The sequence below is a fragment of the Brachyistius frenatus genome, unplaced genomic scaffold (assembly GCF_029030835.1).
Source record: "Brachyistius frenatus isolate BFR_SWC_R1_liver_20210118 unplaced genomic scaffold, ASM2903083v1 Contig_11, whole genome shotgun sequence".
Classification (NCBI taxonomy): domain Eukaryota; kingdom Metazoa; phylum Chordata; class Actinopteri; family Embiotocidae; genus Brachyistius; species Brachyistius frenatus.
Window position 1 is genome coordinate 1,230,999 of NW_027210610.1, and position 20,944 is coordinate 1,251,942.

Here is a 20,944-nt window from a genome sequence, read left to right on the forward strand (position 1 = left end):
CAATGTGAGTGAAAGTAGAATTAAAATTTCTGGATCTGCTCCAAAATTTGATGACCTTTCCTCCCCCCGTGATACACCCTTCCTTCAAGTTTCATGTAAATCGGAGCAATAGTTTTCAGTAATCCTTCTTACAAACAAACAAGAATCAAGGTGACATCTTTTACATATTTCAAATATTATATTTTTTATATACTGTCAATGGTTAACATAGATAAAGAAGTCCTCAAAAAGTAAATAGATCTGCACGTCCAGGGCAACTGAGCAAACATGATTCGTTGATGAAGACAGTGTAACACATTGAAAAGCTGCAGATTAAGTGAGTAAATGCACCTTGAGTTGAGATATGGCTTTTCCCTTTTGTAGATATCCACTGCATCAGTGTGGGAATGTAACTTTAAATGTTCAGAGGTGTGTCCGAGACTCAAACGATTTGCCACTTGCATAAATTATGGCGATACAAAAGGTACAAGCAAGTTTACGGATTTTCTCGCGAGAGTTGCCGATTACATGGGCATGGAGACGTGATCTGCCCGGACTCGAGTTTCCCGTACTGAGAGACGTCAGCATCGTTTTGCAGGGAAAACAGTTGCTGTGCATTCAGAGGTGTTAAATGATAGAAAGCAGCCCACGAGTGTGGAGATTTTAAGCGAAAAGAAAAAGCGTTTTTTATTTGAGCATGGGCGGCGTTTTCCGTCTGTGTCCGTCCGGATGAAAGAAACAGCTTCTATATGGGCTCATGCAAACTCAGGAAATAAGTCGACTGCATGCATGAACCAGTTTTTACCGCTTGGTAATTAAAAGGCGATTTCCACTAGTCTTTGTTTCTATTTTGCTAATATCACCAGGATGCGGTGGCGCATCCGGAAGCTAATCCATGAGCACTGATACTGTCCTCCTGGGCTGGAGAAGGGCCAGCAGGTCGGGTCAGGATCAGCTGGTGGAGGACTAATAAAAGAGATTCCCCCTGCATATCCCGCTGCCTGAGACCCAACACGATGTGCGGACAAATAGCGGATCAGCTGGACCCCATCACAAACATCACCTGTCCAGCTCATATGGGACCTGAGATGCGGGTTTAGGTGACTTCTAAATGTCCCGTCTCCCTCCCTCAGACCTCCACCTGTGCCCACCACTAACATGGATAAACTCACCGTCATATCAGGATGCCTCTTTCTCGCTGCAGACATCTTCGCCATCGCCAGCATCGCCAACCCGGACTGGATCAACACTGGAGAATCCGCTGGTAGGTTTTTTTTGGGCACTTGGTGTTGTGTAGTTTTAGTGTAGCGTCCATGGGTAATAATGGGAGGTCAGGTGACATTGGGGCACCTAAACCTGGAACAGAAGACAAATATCACAGATGCATATGGACACTAAAAGTTTCAGAATCCAATCCTGTTAAAACATTGCAGAAAAAGAAAAATCGTAGGCTATATAAATATGTCAGTACCATCATTGTGAAACTGTATTCACTCTCTATGATTTAAGATTAAGTTGCACCCACACAGTGACACGTTTTTGGTATGTAATCCTTTTAAAATGCAGTAGTGTTTCTATGAGTGGGATCTTGTTTGAGAGCACATTTTTTGTTTTAGATTTGTTTGAAGTGGTAAAAGTATCTGGTATCCTTGAGAAGCACATTATAATACTGTCACCTCCATGCTTTACTACAGGGATGGTATAACTCAGGTGAGCTGCGCTTGCTCTGCCTAAAAGGTTCAGATGTTTTCTCATTAGATCAGAGAATCTTTTTCCTCAATTTCTGAGACCAGAGCAGGTTGTCCCATCAGCAGAGGTTTTCTGAACCTCTGTTAAAGTTAGGGCTGCAAATAATGATTATTTTCATTATCAATTAACCTTTTCATTAAAAGAATGACTCAAAATGATTATTCAATTATCAAACTGATAGTCTGTCGATCAACTAATAGATGAATTGACTAATCTGTGCAGCTGTAGTTAGATTTAGATTTGGACTTTATTAATCACACAGTGGGGGAAGCAGCATAGAAAAACAAGATGCACACAAAGTTAGTGTGACCACTGGGTCAGCTACTCAGCCTGGTTGGATGGCCGACTCTAGGAAGAGACCTGATCGTTTTAAACTCCATCTCACAATTATTGAGGCCTCTATGTTCCTGAGAAAACTCAAATCTAAAGAAATGATTTTATACCCTTTCCCTGATCTGTGGTTCTATCGCAGCAGTCTGCAGGAAGTTCCTTGCACTTTGTAGCTCGGTTTTTGTCCTGACATGAAGTGTGGGACGTTACAGTTTACTGATGATGGATGTATCTGACAAAAGTTTGGAGTGCCACAGTGAAGAGTCTGGGTTTTTTAAATGACAGATTTTTGAATTTGTTTTTCTGAGTGTAGATTGATGGACAAAATTAGCAATTTTATTGATCTATTATTAAATCTTCAAGACAATAAAGTGTGTAAAAAGTGATTGGGACTGAGGACTTTCTGAACTCACTGCACTCAGAATATGCTGCACAAGTCATCCTTTGGAGGTTCATGTGTGTTACGCAAGAAGCAGAAATGATGAACAGATCTATTCAGAGGTCTGGTAAACTTTTTTTATAACTCCACACAACCACATCTGCAGCAGTACTCCACAGGAGTTTTAGATGTTAACTTACTCCCAACAAATCATATCTAAAGAGGATTTTCTGAACTTGATTGTTTCATGTCTACTTGTGGATATTTCATGTTATGGAGAATACATGCTTGGAATCATACTTTCTGGGGCTTTAAACACATTTATCATATACTACCGAGGACAAATGATGGTGTCTGAAAGGATAATGCTTATTTACAGGGTGATGATTTGACAAACATTTTATCTGACATCATCTGTTGTTTTGTAGGTTCATACTACAGCTAATAATAATCTTCTGTGGGAAACCAAAATGTGATTGGTCACTCCTGACAATGAAGTGTTGGATACAGGTGATGACCATCTACGTACACTCAGCCACCGTGGTTATTACTGTAAAGCAATATTCAGATGCAAAGTCCAAAGCTAAACATGGACTAAAACTGATGCAACAGACAAACAATATCACTACAGTGTATGCACAGCTGCCTCCATCCTAATGCTGCCGTGGAGCAGAGATAAGCACGTTACAGGTGGACGTAGTGGTTATTACAGGATTCAATTTGTTGTAAAAAAAAATATAATAATAACTGGCCGCAGTTGCAAGTTGAACACATAACCAGCAGTTTTTAGTTGCATAATTAAATGAGTAATCATGCACCAAATCTTTCCCAGTACAAAGTGGACTGAAGTTCAGAAAAATCCTGCAGGTTTTCTCTCCCATACCTAACAGCAAATGTTGGTGGGAAATTACTGCGCTCAAAGCCTTTTGTTCCTGTCTAATTAGCCGGATGCTAATTACCTGAAGGCAGGAAGTGTTGTTTGGAAATAGAGATGTGTGACTTTTAATGAGGCTTCCTGGGAGAGTAATGCTTTCCACCTGGAGAATTGAATGCTCAGTTGTGACATTTTATTTTGGCTGCTGAGTGTAAATGTAGAAGGTCAGTGGAATGACTGTGTACAAATCAATGTTTCATAATTTCCTCTTAAACTGATAATTCTGTTCAGTCAGGCTTCCAATTTTTTTTTTTAAACTAAACGAAGAAGAAGTATAAACTTCGGTCAGTAAGCTCTAAGTTTACTACGAGTGTGCACTTTAAAAACTTCTCATTAGTTATCATGATCACTTTAGTCCTTGTCGCTGCTTTCAAACACAGATGTGTGTTTGTTCTTTTGTGCTGCTCTATCAGTCCTTTTGCTTTGTTACTTGGCACAATGGCAGGATGCATGCCTCGAAGAAATAGTAGTTACTGGACGTAACGCCAGTTCTATGAGTACATGTGTCGCCCTCTAGCGAAGCTCGTTAGTTGAATCCAATTTTGACAAATAACAATTAACATTAAACAGTAACCCTCAGCCATAACCGTTCAAGTTTTTTTTTTAATTATCATTCCCTTGATCATATTTTTTATAAAAACAAAAGCAAACTTCTACAACAGCATGAAGCTAAACTCCATTTCAGTTGGACTCAAGACTTTGTTGGTTTTTTGATTTGGAATTTGTAGGGAAATGAATGCACTATTTACATCGTCCCCCACCCAGTGGTATGAAAGGATATGTTCAGAAGGAACAGGACATCCTGTGTGTATGAGGGGAATAGGTCGGCCTGCAGGAGGATGTGGTTCAGGCCTGATGTTCCCTTCAGCCGGCTCGTGTTATCATCACCCAGTGTTGTATCCCTGATTGAGAACTGACGCTTTTCCATGTCAGCATTAAATATTTAGATGCAAAGAGAGGAACATGTTGGAGATGGTGGCGATTGTCTTCAGGATTATTAGTAGGAATATGAAAGTGGTTTTGTGCTCCTCTACTTGTGTGGTGGAATCAGCAGGTACTGAAGGTATAATGGTTTTTGTAAGTCCATAATTCTTCCATGTCTTTGACAAATTATCTAGTTCAACAATAATAAACAGTGAAATGTAAATTAAGGGGTCTTAAGATGTTTATTTAAATGCAGCTCATTTTATTTAATTTTCCACCTAATTACAGATGTTTCAGGGCTTCTCGATAATTTAGCTGTTCTCTTTGTGATATTGGTGGCTTGTAATTTTGGCCATTTGGAAAATTATGTTAATTCTACACTCGCAGGGTTTAAATTCGGCTGATTAGATTTATACATACATAAACTGTATGAAGTTCCTCTTCGTGCTAACTGCTCTCTAAAGATAGCTCTGGGAGAGAAAGGAAAAACCGTGGAAGACAAATGAATAAATGACAGCATGGAAGGATTTCATTTAGCTTTTTTTTTTCTCTCCATTGTCGTTATGTGCGCTGTGTCGTTTGGAGTCGTGTGTAGTCAGACTAGATGCAGAGTGGAGCACAAGTGGTCTCTGTTGGCCTCTCAGTGTTTGTGTCTGTTGCAGGCAAACGCCCTCCTACTGACATCACAGCACCCACAGGGCTTTGTGACATGTGTCACTGATCTCTTCATTTCCGTTCCTCCTCCTCTGCACAATCATTTGGTGGTTCTTGCTGAAGAACCTGTTTGACGTCATGGGTGAATTCATGAGGGGGGGGGGTGCTGGCTCACCGCCCATCGGCCTGTTTCCATACCAACAGGTTCCTCGGCCCCATGTCACTGTAGGGGAAACAGAGACTCCTGGGAGGTCATCGTGAACACAGACGGTCGACATATGGACGGATGATGTCATATGAAACTATGAAGTAGATTGAGGTTACATGAAAACTCATTAAAAGCTACAGGTAATGCTATAAACTGCCTTCTATATGCAGGATTTCAAAGTTCATTATTATCTGAATGTCATTAGAAACTCCTGAAAATTGACTGTACATTTTTTTTTAAAAACATTAAAGACTAAGCAACACTAAAACATAAAAGTTCAGGAAAAACATTCCTAGGTCACACTCTCGGTTAATTTCGGACTGTGTGAGTGTGGCCTGGTGACAGACATGAACCCTGATTAGGCCACAAAATTACTTTATTTTCCATCCATAGACTGTATCATAGATTGTATATCAAAGTGGACGTCCCTTCCGGGTCTAAAAAGTGAGGTCAATGCTGAAGTGCTTTGGACTACAATACCACCGAGGGCCAGTGGGGGATGGCTCCAAAAAGGCTCTGGCTTCATAGACTCCCATTCAACCTTTCTCATGAAATACAAAAAAGATTCATAATGTCGTCATTCCCTAAAGTCCTTCCTTATTTCTTTTCTGGCAGTCCATCATGGGTGGGGCATAGTGTCCTCGGGTTCCCAATCAGGTGACGTCAGATCCACCTTTCGCTCCTCCCAAGTTCATCCAGATATGTTTTTTTCTGAAGAACTCGAGGCTTTTGTTCATGTTGCAGCTTTTAAGATTTCAATATTTCCATCTGTGTTTTACTTACTGCTGCCGCACTGTTATTTTAACACGGCGTTTAACGGAGACTTGTTTGAAGTGTTGACCGTGTCAGCCAGCAGCACTTTGTCTTCAACACCAGCTCTGAAGTTATGTAGGTGATTCCTGTGGAGCACGTTGAGGGACAGTGCTGCTGAAAAAAACCAAGTGTCGAGTCAGCTGGAAGAATCAATATCTAGCAGTGGATAAGCAATATGTTCTGTAGGGACCATTGTGTGCCACACAAGAAACGACTAGCTTCTTTTCAGTGTCCATGTGTGCTTGTTGTTCATCTTAACCTGGTTTCCTGCACAGTTTGTCTTTGTAGCTGGATATTTAAACCTGAATTATCACTTCTTCGTCGACTCCTCTTCATCTCTCCATCCAGGCTCTCTGACTGTGGGACTGGTCCGGCAGTGCCAGACCATTCACGGCCGAGACCGGACCTGCATCCCCCCGGAGCTGCCCCGAGAGTGGATCACCACGCTCTTCTTCATCATCCTGGGTATCATCTCCCTCACCGTCACCTGTGGTCTGCTGGTGATGTCACACTGGCACCGCGAGGCCACCCGATACGCCCGTTGGATCGCCTTTACAGGGAGTACGTATTGACGGCCACCTTTTCACCCATAAATAAACTGTCTTGTCCTATTTCACCCACAAATGGGTCTTTATTATGTGTTCACAGGATTTAAAACAATTACCAATATGAGCCTGACAAACTTTTTAAATGAAGTGCACCATCACATTAACGTGATATCCATTTCACACTATACTGTACTTGTAAAGATGTAACTGATTTTCTTTCTTTCTGCAAAAGACAGGCTCAGCAGCAGCTTAGAAGAGCTCCATTTAAACCAGAACAAGCAGATGCTTGAAATGCAGCTCTGTGCTAATGTCGACCTGATTGTTGTGTTAAAATAAGCAGAAGCTCAGCAGGCGAACTGAGTGTCAGACAGCTTTACCACCATGTAAAGCCGGGCTTTTCAACTTCAGCAGCAAGTGGCTCAAATAGGAAGATCACTCGGGGCTCATGAGCCACACTAAATACTTTGTCACACGGATGCACACTCCTACTTTTCTCACATCTGTATGTCAATGGTTCAACCTGATTTGCAGGCTGCTTCTTGCCGGTTATAGAAAACTTTAAAAAGACCGTATCTGGCTGCTACTTCAATGAGCCTAATGTAGAACACAAGAAATAGGTATGTATCAGGGCTTCCCAGCATGCATTGGGGAAGTGGAAAATTGTTTTTTGTTTTTACTGGTGCTGCTATGATCTTTGTATCGATATCCGATTAGCTAAAATGAGTGAATGTGATTACTTAGCGAGTGTTTTCACATTTATTGAGATTCTCGCCCACAGTGATGATCAGAGCTGTACAAATATGTTTTTATACTAATGTGATTACCTTAAAAACTGAATTAATCAATGCTTACATCCAGATTTGAGTGAAACCACAGCGACAGTAACATTTAAGTATAATCGATTTGAAGGTTCAGACTAAACCTCAGGTGCAGTTTAAATCACAGCTTCTGAGGACACAGCAGTGAAGTTTAAATGTGACTTTGCCCAAGACAACACAAGTCTAAACTCAAACAAAGTCTTAAACACAGCTATGCTAATGACGGAGCAGAATCCCCCCAAATCATCTGTGTGAAACAACTGGCTGTAAAAGCTTTACAGTATACATATACAGCATTATTTCTCTTATAAGGTACAAGGTATCAAAAACCTTAGTAAACATAAATGGTCTGAAACCAGTTTGCAGCTGTTTCTCTATATTATTTAGGAATATCAAAATTGCTTTAATATCAATCTAAAACTTTTCAGCTGTAAATTACAACATCAAGGTCATAAAAAAAAATGGTGGCTTGGGGCCAAACTGCCCAATTATAGTTTATAAAGTGCCTTTGAAAGCAGGACTCCTCTTAAGAAGGAAGAACTGCGCTTACCTCGACATCCGAATTTGTTTAATTTCAGGAAAAGCTCTGGTAATTATGAACATTTTGACAAAGTGCTGGGGAGCTCTAATTGATCACAGCTGCTTTCTATTTTTCTAGAAAGGAGACAAAATTGGTCTGTGTTGGAGGGAGCTGGACCAGGAGCTAATCCTCATGTGGCTCTTAAATGTAGAAAAACCTGGATCAGGTTCTTGTAAGAAGACAGTCGGTACTGGCAGCAGTTTATAGTTACAAAGGCAGCTTTTCCACACATTTTAAACACATCAATGCTGTCTCCAAACTAAACTAAAAGTGCCCCAGATTCTGAATAAGTGTTTTAGGATTGATATGAAAGAGTAAATATTTCAGTCATTTGGTAGTGGTTTGGCAAACTTTAAAACCATTCACATGTTGCTTTTAGCTCGGAGTTTTACTGTTTGTCTTATTTTTTTTCGCTCTTTTAAACCATTAATCAGTTCACACTTTTAGCTGTTCATCAACTACCCATTATTTAAATTTGACTGTCTATCCATCAGTTTCAACTATTTTATTGTTTTTGCACCTTTACAAAATCATTGTGTGAGTTCCAAATGACATACCTCCCTTAGTACATGAACATATCTCTTACACGTTAGTACTCCTGCTTGTGTAGTACTTGAATATCGACAGGGATATAGTGTTAGTACGGATGTACAAGATTGAGAACAGAGCAAAGCTCACTCCATATAAATCTGTTCTTGTTAAATCCAAATCATGTTTTCTAATTTTTGGTTTTATTACTCAAGTTACAGTTTACATACTTTAAATGAACAGTAATTTACTGACAAAACTTTAACCAGTATTGTTAAACAGTACAGAACTGTACAGTTATTTCTAGTAATACACCGTAACTATAAATATACAGCACATAGCTGTCAAAGCTGCTACCCAGTTAGTTTCTTTAAATTTACAGTGAAAGTCTTCCAGTGACGGCAGCTGCAGAAGTCGACCTGGTTATGAACACTGCTGTCTGCAGGGATTGTTCATGCTTCTCTCTCCTGTTTTATCCTCTGTCACAGTGGTCCTGTTCTGTATGGCTGCTCTTATATTCCCCATCGGCTTCTACATCAAAGAGGTTGGAGGACAGCCGTATAAGCTGCCCAACAACACTGTGGTGGGTTCCTCCTATGTGCTCTTCATTCTGTCTATATTCTTCACCATCGTGGGGCTGCTGTTTGCAGGGAAGGTATGCTTGCCTGGCTGACCTACCCTCCTCTTCCTCCTCGAGAGACAACACCACAGGAGGTAAATTTGGTTGGGATTGACTCTCCGGTGGCAGCGTTGGAGGTTTTTGACATGCAACAAGACAGAGGGACCTGGTTTGAGTCGTTCATTTTGGATGAATTTTGAGCTGAAAACGGTGCGATCCATCCGTCCGTGTTTTTGTTCAGAGACCGAGCGAATGCAGAGAGGTCTGAAATGGCTTTCATCTTCTTCCACCCTGAACTATGAACGTGAAGTGGTCGTAGAATATTTAAAAATACGACAGAAATGGATTTGAAATTTCGGGAATGTCAATGGAGCCTTAAAGATGAGCCCGCTGTCATCATAAAATTCAATGACATATTGAGATTAGACTGATGGGTCAGGCCTGCTACTGGACAAAGCACCAAATTTTGGCCAGTCACTTCTTCTGGAGGTTCTTCTTCCCTGATATCTACAAGTTGTATCTGTGACAGCTACAATAAAAAAATTCTTTCTTTCTCATTGCATTTATTTAATTGCTCAATTTTATTATTTGTAAATGTGTTATTTTGAACTATGTCCCAGTGGTGGATCAACTTGCCTTGAACTTGTTTTGGGGTTTTAGTCTCAAGTTGAAAATTCTGGATAAATAATATCTTTTAGAAGAAAAACTTCGTGGAACGTGAGGGGGGAGGGGGGGGTATCTGCAATATTTGTCCAAACCTCTTATCGGCCTACATTCGGAAACTTTTTGCACGAGTTCTTCCCTTTGTCATTATGGCGGTGAGTAATGTAGAGCTGTATCCATGGATACGACGCAGGAAGAGAAGCAGCCTTTGAATGTTGAGCTGGATTCTCAGTGAGCAGCAGAGCAAAGACCGACATCAACAGGTCAAACTTCTTTGGCCTCTCCGTTACAGCTTTGTGAAATTTACTTATGTAGTGAATTTATTATTCACCTTTATAGCATTTCCTGTTGCTTAAAGGCCTTACAAGAACTCACTGAATATATGCCTTGTCTGTTTTATACATTTAGGGTATTGATGCCTACATGTCTGTGTAAATGAGGAGAGTCTGTGTTACTATCTAGAAGCACTGTGATGTTTGTGAATGAGCATGGAAGATGTTATCTCATTAAAAAGTAATCATTGGAAGAATATCTATTGTCTTATTAATTTTAATGTTTCCAAATTGAAAATGAAAGTTTGTTTCCAAGATGAACACCATAGTGCTGAAGGAACATAAGAAACTTACTGGGTGGTGCGATCAGAGGCCTCAGACAATAATAACTGTAATAACAATATCTGACAATAATTCAGTGCAGTATTGTAACATGTTTAACCTGCAGGTACATGGAGCAAACTTTTAATACAAGTTTTCAGTGAAAAAAACATGTAACTAACATGGTTGCACAACAACACAGCATTTTTAGTTTTCGGTAAAACATTGTGAGTAAGACTAACTTATCTTAAATTGAGCCGTTTATTTTGCCACAGATGAAAATGCAACAACCAGCATGATCAGCATTAGGAGCAACCTGCTCTCCCACCCCAAGAGGGCAGAATTGGTCAGATTTAACTCCGAGTAAGAGTCCAACTCTTCACTTACTGTAAACCACAAGAATGTCCATCTCCAGTCTGAAGCAAGCCAATGCCATTAAACCTTTAGAATACGCTTTGAAGTCAGTTCAAACTTTAAATTTTTTTTTTTAACAACGTCCACCTGCTGTGTGGTGCCTCGTTTGAAGGCAGAACCACATGGCAGCAACATACCTGACTGCTTCTTCTCCAGTGTTCACACTCACTCGGCTCAGCCCCCGCCTTCAACACGGTGGCGCCGCAGTGGAGGATTTTGTCAGGCCATACTGGGGCGGCTGTACTCCAGCTTGGCCATTTGTGCCGCTATGAGCAGCAGAGCTCCGATCAGGAGCTCCAGCCCATAGGAGAGCCAGGCCAGACCCAGAGACCAGCCGAAGGAGGTGTGAACGTCAGCGAGGTTTTCCGGCCCCACCAGTGTCTCTGCCTGATACGAGTAGATGATGTAGATGCTCGCTCCACACAGAGTCAGCAGACCTGCAGATTGATGCAAAAAAAACACACACAGAGAGAGAGAGAGATTTTTATTTTTACGTTTCGGGTTAAGAAACAAAATCTTTTGCTGCTTTATAGATGAAAAATATTCATCCAAGTGGTTTCCCTAATATATAAAAAGTGGAGCTCAATACTACCAAGGCCATCTATTATTATTTTTTTTTTATTTATATTTTTTGGCACAACATCTGCACAGGTTGTCATTATAGTCGAGCACTTATGATGCAGAAATTTGTTGTAGTCAGAGCTCATTAATAAAAAACAACATTACACATCAAGCCACTCATGAAGCTACCTAAAACCACCTATTGTGTAATACAGAAAATACAGCCGCATGACACGTGTTGTCTGGTGTCCTTGTCATCAGAGAGGAGACACACACAGACGCACACAAGTGCCGCAGTGTTGCTATTGGAAACCCTTTTAATCTTGACAGCTTGGTACTGGTTTTAAGGAGATGCGAGTGAAGCTACCCAGTACGGGACTAATAAAAACTTTATTACAATTACACCCCGAGGTGCAGCTAACTAGGAATATGATGATGAAACTGCATCTGATGTCTCATTTTTATGCACTTCCACCGTAAAGAGCTGAGGAACAGAAAAACAAAGAGAAACAGCCAGGAAATGACTGAATGATGGCGCACACAGGAAGGACTAAATTTGGTGCTAACAGTACTGAAACAGTCAATTAATGAACTACTTGACTGACAGGAAGTTAATAAATTTTGATCATTGATATTGAGGCAAAAAAAAAAAAAAGACATTTGTATTCACTGTAAAGATTAGCCGCTTTTCTTTATTTTCTGTGAAAGAAGTGAATATATTTAAGGTTTCAGTCTGTTAAACTGAAGTAAGATGTCCATTTGGGTTCTAGGAAATTGTAATGGACCTTTTTAGTAATTTAATAGCATGGTGCTACACATCAAGTGTCAGTGTGTGGATCTGTTGGTGCACTAGTTTGGTTCAGACATGGCAGCACTTTGTACATTTTCTGTAACTCTAGGCTCCATTGCTTCCTCTGTATTTCATTTTCAGTGTAATTTACATTCAAAGTAAGGTTTCAACAGAAAATGTATACATATGTATACATATATGTATACATATATATATGTATATATATATATATATATGTGTGAGAGGGTTACATGCATGTGTCTTTCCTCATTCGTTGGCTCTTACCCAATCAAACACTTTGTCTTGTAATACAATCTTGTTCTCAGACTTTGGCGTGAACACACCGTTTCACTTTTGTGTCGGGGGTTTATTAGCACAATACACACGGACAAAGCACGCACTCCGGTTTTAAACGTTAATTAAATACTTACTCCTGAATGCAACTACAAAGTGAGACGAACAGAACGCTGAACAACAAAACAGAAAGCTAAAAACAAGGAAAATGCTTTAGCTGGGAAGGTCGGGTGGGGGACATTTAAAAGGTCGGGCAGTCAACAAGACAAATCCAATTTAACTGAAGCCTTTATTCCATTCCACACATCACCATATGCTGCTTATTAAAGGGAGACTATAAAGAGCCTGTGTGTAAGTAAGTGTTAATCTATCACAAGGTTTGCTTAATGGAGGTCATAAGGCGTTGGATGGAGATCACTTGAGAGATGTGGAAGAACTGCAGCAGATGTTCGGGCGCGAGGTTTATGTGCACTAGAATAAGTTGATTACTGTCAATACCCACATGAACAAAATGGCGTCAACATGGTTAACTGTAATCTAACTCACCCAGTAATTCCAATTTACGTGATGTTTTTAGATACTCAAATGACATCAGGTTAGCCAGTTGGTTTGAGGCATCCTGTGCTGTTTTGGTTGTGACATGAATGACTTTATTATTATCATTATTATTATTATTATTATTATTATTGTTTTTCTTACGCATTTTATTTTGTTACTTTTGTGGCACAGTCAAAAGATACCAGGATAAACAACTCTGGTGTCTACAGTTTCATTTGAAACAGTCATTCAGCTCTTTTAACTCTGTTCTTCATTCTGTGATTATGATTTTTAATGGGATCACACAAGCAGATTAACATGCTACAAGGCAGCCGCAATAATCAGAACATCATCTTCATCTTGTTAGGTGCTGCTTTTTTTTTTTTTTAATTTTTTTTTTTAACTTGTTAGCAGCTCTTTGTCACCTCTTTCTAATTCATGGTGTCTTTTCAGATGACCGATGTCTTTTTAAATGAATCTTCATGAGGAGTGGTCAGATGGGAACTATATATAAATTTATATTTGTGGACATGTGAAGCAGGAACAGTAAATCAACAACTACTAAAACCAATCTGATTTTTAATGTATACATTATGTTTACAGCTAACTGAAACTCTGTTAATAACTTCACTGCAGCACACTGCTGCAGATTATTCCTTCTTGGGTTATATATTAATGAACTGCAAATGATGCATACTACTAATCACACAATTAAAACCAGTTCATCAAGCACAGCTGTGTATTAGTCCTCATATTATTCTCAAGATGTGCAGTGTAGATACTGTATATTTTTCTGTTTCTTATTTTAGATGGGAGATATACTCTGTGTCAGCTATTGATAAACTATTTGGGATTTTATTTTACAGTAATGTTGTTAAAATATGGTCACATGTAGTGTTTATTTTTTAACATCAGCTAAATTACATTAGCTAAATAATTAGCTAAATTAATGGGACATAGATTGTAATTTAGAAACTAATACAAGATTTTAGGAATGTTTTCATCTATGCATGAAGAATTTGTTTAATGAACAACAATGGAACTGAATTTACTGCACCATAAACTGGCATTTTCCATATATTTGTTATATTATGAAATAGATTATCTGGAATACATAATTGTCATCGGCAAAGGATTATTTCTCATAATTCCCCGTTCGACAGAGTTCGGGGGGAACCACCTCCAATGTAGCAGAAGCAAAAGCAGATGCTGCACCACACACCAAAACACACACTCGCGCCTGCCTGTTCACGCATACTTAACCAATATGGCCAAATCAAGCAGCCAGTGAGTCTTGGCAGGTAATAAACCCCATTTTTATCGATAACTACACCCGAGGTCAACTTTAGTGCCTCACATCAAGCACTGCAGTCTGCTAAACTCAACCATTTAATATACACCCAACCCTCCACAGCTAGTGTCTTCACAACAGTGTGTTAAATGTACGACTGGAGAGTGCAGCAGTAATTAACCAACACACTGACCATTTTAAAATCCAATCAAGAAAACAAGGACGTTATCTGCTGTTTTTGTGTGTTTTTTTTTATCTTCTTATTTTTGATAATCTAGCTTCTCAGTTTCCCATCAGAACAACATCAAATGTAAAATGTACCTCCACTGAGACCTGGTCAGTTATTATTTATATGATTTTAAAGTTGTGAAATAAGAGCGCACTTTACTGTTCCTCACAGTACACTACTTAATTATTTTCTTCATATGTCTGGAAAATTGACTCTTCTGTTGGTTATATACCCACCCAATATCTGCTGCTTTAGTTAACAATGAGGTAAATGATGCAAAGCAAAACTGTCCTAATGCGAATCTCTCGCTCACACCAACTCCGATAGATTCTGCTGTTCTAGTCACACCGTCTCTTCTACAACTTAGATCCAATAATAAGTAATTTCAATGTTTCCACCACCACTGAATCTTAAATGTGATAGACAGAGATAGTCTTTTGAATAGAAGAGAGTCATTGTGAGACTGTGAGGATGGGAACTCCCAGCTCCATGTTTGAAGCTCTTTCTTTTTTTTTTTTTCTAAATTGCTCTCTCTTGAATGGGTCGTACTACATCTACGCTGATGAACTAAAAACCATCACATCTTAATTGTATTCCGTTTTCACACATTAATAGCCCCATAAAGTTACTGACGTCACACACAAGCAATCAGTGAAGCCACAGAGCTCGAGATCTGGACCTAACCTTTGCCCCTCACTGCAGCTGAGGATGGATACGGTGATAATGAATGAAGGAGCTGAACCACAACTTACTGCAGATGAAGAAGTAGGAGGCTGTGCTGGTGAGGAGGACGGGGCTCCGAGCCAGGGAGCTGACCAATCCACAGATGCCACCGAACAGCAACAGAACCAGGCTGAGGGGAAGCATCACCACTATTGCACTGTGCATATCTGGGGATAAACAGATGGATTATGGAGCATCAGTAGAGTTATGACTGTCCTGACAATGAAACTTCATTAGCAGAGCAGGCACAGATAGGCACAGGGTTTAATCAAAGCTGGAAGAGAGAAAGAGAGACTCACTCAGCATGTGCAGCTTGGTCTCAGAGTACATGACGGAGTCAGTCGTGAAAGAGTCAGAGGATACGGTGTACATCTTTCCACCTGGATGGTACAGTTCAAAACGGGGAAAAGCACCAAGTTACATACAGTGTTGGGAAGGTTATTTACTTCATCAAAGTAATGCAACTTTATCACTTTTCTAAAAAAGGTTTTACAGAGGACAAAAGTTGACAAGTCCTAAAATCTAACAGTAAACTAAGCCGTGTAAACCTCACAACAGAACTCAACACCTTTTATTGTCAAATTATTATTAAAACTTCTTTAATATACCTTGAAAAGTTTAGATTTTGAAGCACAACTACCAAAATAAATTATAAGTGTGTAGATCACAGCTGGTCTACCATCAGGTTGACTCCATGCTGAGTGATGATAGAAGTGCAGTTTATTGATTCTGGTTCCTGAATGACTCTTTTTAAATATCTCTTCGTCTTATCTCAGTACCCACGGCTTTGGTGTGGTTGCTTAGAGCGATGCTCATTGATTTTATTGGCAGATAGGAGGTGGGGCAAATTCAAAGAGGAGAACCAATCAACAAGGATCATAATTTGTTGTCAGATTGTCAAATTAATGGAGCCTTTATGGCTGTATAAGGCAAAAAAATATGCCACGCAACGGAGTAAATATTATATTCTTCATATAAAGTTTTTACAGACTATATATTCCCGTTGTAAATCCTTTATAATTGCCCATATTTAAGATAATAAATCATTTAATTGCATATATTTTCTCAATAAAAAGATTACAATTTCATTTATTTTGTAATTCAATTACATGTTACTCCGAAACAGTAGCTACATATTTGCAAAATCCATCTATTGTTAATGAGGTGATTCAGACAGCTTGGCTGAGTGTTGAAGCTGCTCTGAAATCTCTTTAAATTGAGAAGTAGCAGCGTACCTTTGTTGATGCTCCACAGCCCAAGGTGGTAGTTCGTGTCCTCCAAGTCACTCGTGTTCCCTGGATTCGTCTCTATGATGTACCAATAATTGGTTCCGAGGGAAGTCGCCAAAAAAGCGAAGCTGAGAATCCCGCAGATCCCGGCTGTGATCACCAGAGTGCCAAAAGTTACCTTCATCCTGCACCGCGAAGGTTGAACTCACGCGTAAAACCTGATGGCCGTTTCTCGTGCGCAACGCAGGTTTCCTAATGGCGAGCCAGTATTTCAAACCTTTACGCACTCAAGACGAGACGCGAGGAAAATCAAGTATTATGATGTTGCGGTTATGTAAAAAATCTTTCCCGTGGAGGACTTTAAATCACGGGACGGAGGTGGCTTTCAGCTTATCCTGGCCTGAATGAATGAAGTCACATCTGCACAAAGAGAACAGCCTGTCTGAGCAGCAGCAGCGGCAGCTTCTGTCTGGGAGGGACTTTGATTCATCTGGAGGCGCACACATTTACGCAAGGCCCGGACGGAGAAGATAATAGTGGGATGTGGGAATAAGGTTTGGGCTGAAATGAAATGACGAACAACACTAGGAATCCGCAATACTGGTTTGGGCTTGTAAAAACAAAGAATATCCAGCTGCAAATCGTCTCATGGTAACATTGAAATAAAAACCTAATGAAAAAAAACAGACCATTTGAGTGTCTATGTTGGATCAGTAAATTGAAAATCGACACCAACAATAAATAGCATCTAAAAAGGTCAAGTTTAATGATCAAAAACAGATAATGTGAAAAGAGAAAGAATTGAAAAAAAAAAAAACTAAAACAAATATACAGCATTGCAAAGAAGACACAAGTCATGAGGGAAACATGGAAACAAGTTCAGTGAGGAACCAGTCAGTCACTTTACATGTACAATGAATTCCTCACACATCTGTCACTCTTCTCCCATGGCAGTCTTGGTGATACCTGCTCTCCTCAGCTTGGCTGCTTCTTCAAACTTGCTGACGGCCTCCTTGCAAGATTTTCTCTGTGAGTAAGGGAGGAAATTAAATGTGGATTAGTTTTAAGGTCTAGGTGCCTTGTTCTCGCAGGAACATTTTGCAAACATAAGTCTTGTTGTGCAGTTAATTCACCTGTCAGACATGATTAAGACAGAACAAGATTGAAGACCACATTAAAAAAATATGTTGGAGGCATACTTGTAACCATCTTAAAGTATGCATTATGCAAGTAAATACTTTAGAAGTTATGGCGTACCATGACGATCTTGTGTCTCTCCTTCTGTAGTCTGAGGAATTCTTCCATAGTCAGCTCTTCTACTTTCTTCTTCAGGTTGATGAAGTGGCAGGAGGATGAATGAGTTATGTGCTCTTGTCTGGAACAAGAACGAGTGCGATAAGGGAGTAATCTTTAAAGGGGATGGAAATATATTATAATTTTAAGTACTCTACGCAAATTGTATGAAGACGCATATCGCAGGAATTGCACCACACAAAGTGGACATGGACATGAATTACTGCACTGTTGTACTTCACTTTTATCCACCTGTGACATCAATGGACATCAACAAGAGACAAAGTGGAGGTGGGAAAAAACTGGACAGAATGTTTCAAAGTTTCCAAGATTTACTTTGGCCCTGGTGTAATTCCCTGACTTCATTTTCTGAACAACGCTGGAGTGTTTTAGAGTCACATTACCAGACCCAAAATCACTGTGTGACTATTTACTGGGGATCGTTTCCAGTCGCTGCATCCTACTGAGGGTCAACCCCGAGTTAAATTTGAGACGGTCGGAGCAGCCTTTAACCAATTGGGATTGACCACCATATGACGTATGTTGTACGGTGAAACTCACCAAAGCATTAAACAACAGAGACCGTCCCCCAAAGTCAGCAGAGTGCAACGCCATGTCGGTAAACGAACCGCTTCATCTAGCCACACCACTGCAGACATAGCTGGAACTACATTTCAAAACAAACACTTTCAACATCATCACACTAAAGCGCCTCCACTATTCTCTGATTGGTCCGTCCTTCAGATTTGCAGAGCATACATTCATTTAAACAGGCTTTCTGGACTATAATCACAGCTGTGGGCAATAGGCAAGTGGAGCCAGGCTAGGAGCATTTTTTATGACCTGAAAATATGATTTCTTTAGGCCTTTTTGTGTGTGGATTTGAACATGCATTTGAGTACTCAAAATTACACACAAAACACGCTTGAAAATTTAATTTTTCATTTGTGGATCATGTAATATGCATTCATGACAATTTTGAGACCAATTTCCTTCTAACTCACCCATTGTTACTTTAATGATCAAGAGGAAAGTCTTGAATTAAGTCAGCAAATGCCAAAGTAAAAAATTCCACTGGAGATGGGAATGTAGTCATAAATAAATTGTCTCAACAAATTAAAATGGGAAAGGAATGTGTGCTTGCTGTTGGGAGACACAGCTCGTAAAAACACAGTCATTAAGCTGTACCAAACTGACCTTTACTCTGAGGCTATTCTCTAACTTGAAAAACACTTTTGTCTTTTTGTCCATTAGTTGTGTCACCAGATCTTCCATGTGGCAAGACTATCACCAGCCAGCCAACAACAGTGGGGAATGTCTCAGGGTCAAAAGACATAAAAAGTTATTTAACTGGCTTGAAATGTGTTTGTATGAATCGTTTTGTACTAATTTATACACATATTTGGTGAGTCACTTTCAACATTTTTAAAGACACTCCACTGAGTTTGGTCTGTTTATTAGTCATGTGGAGAACCACTCAGTCTTATATTACTTGTGAAGATTTCTGAGGTTGGAGAAAATAACCTTAACGGTGTCTTTAAGAGCATTTTTAACAGAGTAACTGTTACAAACTGAGTGTGAAGTTTAAAGGAGAGTGTATTTAAAAAGAAGACACTGTGCAAGTATAATATTAAAATGCTGGTGCTTCCCTTTTACCCTATACATATATACCAAATAATACACATTGTTTTAATTTTCATATAACCAATTATTTGTCTATCTTGTCTTTTTGAATCGTGTTACATTTGTTCCTGTGACAACCTATTTCTCCATAGAATTATGACTAGGAAACAAATTATTGTTAAAAAAAAACATGAATATTTTTCAGAATCTTAAAAATATTAACTTAAACGAATAAATAAATAAATCAAGCTGCATAAATCTTCTGTCCATGTATTTGTATTTCTGACCCACAAGCCCGGTAATGTGATGATCTTACTGTGGGTCATCATCCGGCTCCCAGCCCTCCAGCTCTTTGAGGCAGAAGAAACACATGGCCGTGTCTGGGCTGTTGTCTGAAGGTGTGTGGATGAAGCCAGCTTTGGCCATCTAGACCAACAAATGAACAGACGGTTAGCATTGGAAAGAGGCATTTTGTAGTTGTATTTAATGGAGGTGACGAGTCTATTAACGATAGACTAGAGAAAGAAAATTAGCTGACAATTATAGTACTATGAATACAGCTGAATCAATAAGAAGATTAACTAATCAGATCAGCATTCAATACACATTTTGAAGACTAATTAGGCAGTCAGTCATTTTTCAAACAGAAAATACCTATAGTCCAACTTTACAAAACGTGCCTCTTTCTGTTGTAGTTGTATCTTTGTAAATTGTAATGCAGAAAATATTTGTCAAATAAAAGGACAATACTAGTTACTTGTAGTTCATGTGATGGTTTCAGCCTTTTATATATATGAGGATTTGTTTCTCTTTTCTGTCCCCTATTATTGCAGCTCTAGTGTATTTGGTATCTGGTACCCCAAAACAGCTTCGGCTATTTTTATTATTATTTGTTTTGACATAATCAAATACTGAAAAGCCAACCGGGAAATGTGCCCATAATGAAAATAATAATTATTTGCAGCCCCTGATATATTAGTTAACTAAAACTAGTGGCATCTTACTGAACTAGTCATGTGTCTGAGCTCCATAGTACACAGGCTTTCCTTCAGAGTTGTAACTAATGTTGTCAACATCTAGCGTTTATTAGACTTCAAACTAGAGCCACTTTTATTATATTTAAACCTTTAAAGTTAAACCCTTGGTAACGTTAAAGTGTCTATTACTTGAATGACAGCGGAGCTGTTGTTGTGTTTGATGAATGGGCCTCAATAACCGTCGTCACCGTTCACTCACGTTTTCCGGGGTACACTTGCAGTCCTCGTCGAACGGCCAGGTGTCGAAAGTTTTCAGTCTGTTCTCATAAACGTATATTTTGAGATCTTGTTCGTTTGATGTGCCCATTGTATATTTAGAGTTTCAAATGAACGTCTTTTAGTTTCGCCCTCACGACGCTACCGAGCTACCGGGCGTTTTCAAATTTCGGAGAATGTTTCACTTCAGCTGTTTTGATTGGAGGACGAAGACCACTACGTCACCCATTTCTTCTTCGCGGGTGGATTCATGACGCCTAAGTAGCACAACATCGCCACCCAGTGTTGTTCAGCGAGCGGGGTAAGCTGTGTCCGACAATTATCAAACATTTACGCCCAAACTACTATTACATTTTATTTAGTTTAACTTCACAGACGATCGAACACG

General features: G+C 39.5%; 3 protein-coding genes across 3 annotated transcripts; 1 reads left to right on the plus strand and 2 right to left on the minus strand.

The window, feature by feature from the left end:
• The first annotated feature begins 490 nt into the window (after positions 1-490).
• Positions 491-10,255, plus strand: LOC138616824 (uncharacterized protein C16orf52 homolog B-like). The gene is made up of 3 exons (XM_069691370.1): positions 491-1,243; positions 6,319-6,531; positions 8,933-10,255. Exons 1-3 carry the CDS (start codon positions 1,138-1,140, stop codon positions 9,115-9,117), a joined length of 504 nt encoding a protein of 167 aa, XP_069547471.1. The 5' UTR covers positions 491-1,137; the 3' UTR covers positions 9,118-10,255.
• Positions 10,256-10,952: 697 nt separating this feature from the next.
• tmem235b (transmembrane protein 235b) lies at positions 10,953-16,571 on the minus strand. Its single transcript, XM_069691271.1, has 4 exons — positions 16,394-16,571; positions 15,458-15,538; positions 15,188-15,325; positions 10,953-11,170 (listed from the first exon to the last, which is right to left on the minus strand). Exons 1-4 carry the CDS (start codon positions 16,569-16,571, stop codon positions 10,953-10,955), a joined length of 615 nt encoding a protein of 204 aa, XP_069547372.1.
• A 558-nt stretch (positions 16,572-17,129) lies between these two features.
• birc5a (baculoviral IAP repeat containing 5a) lies at positions 17,130-20,698 on the minus strand. The gene is made up of 4 exons (XM_069691232.1): positions 20,540-20,698; positions 19,620-19,729; positions 17,645-17,762; positions 17,130-17,414 (listed from the first exon to the last, which is right to left on the minus strand). Exons 1-4 carry the CDS (start codon positions 20,645-20,647, stop codon positions 17,322-17,324), a joined length of 429 nt encoding a protein of 142 aa, XP_069547333.1. The 5' UTR covers positions 20,648-20,698; the 3' UTR covers positions 17,130-17,321.
• Between the last annotated feature and the right edge of the window lie 246 nt (positions 20,699-20,944).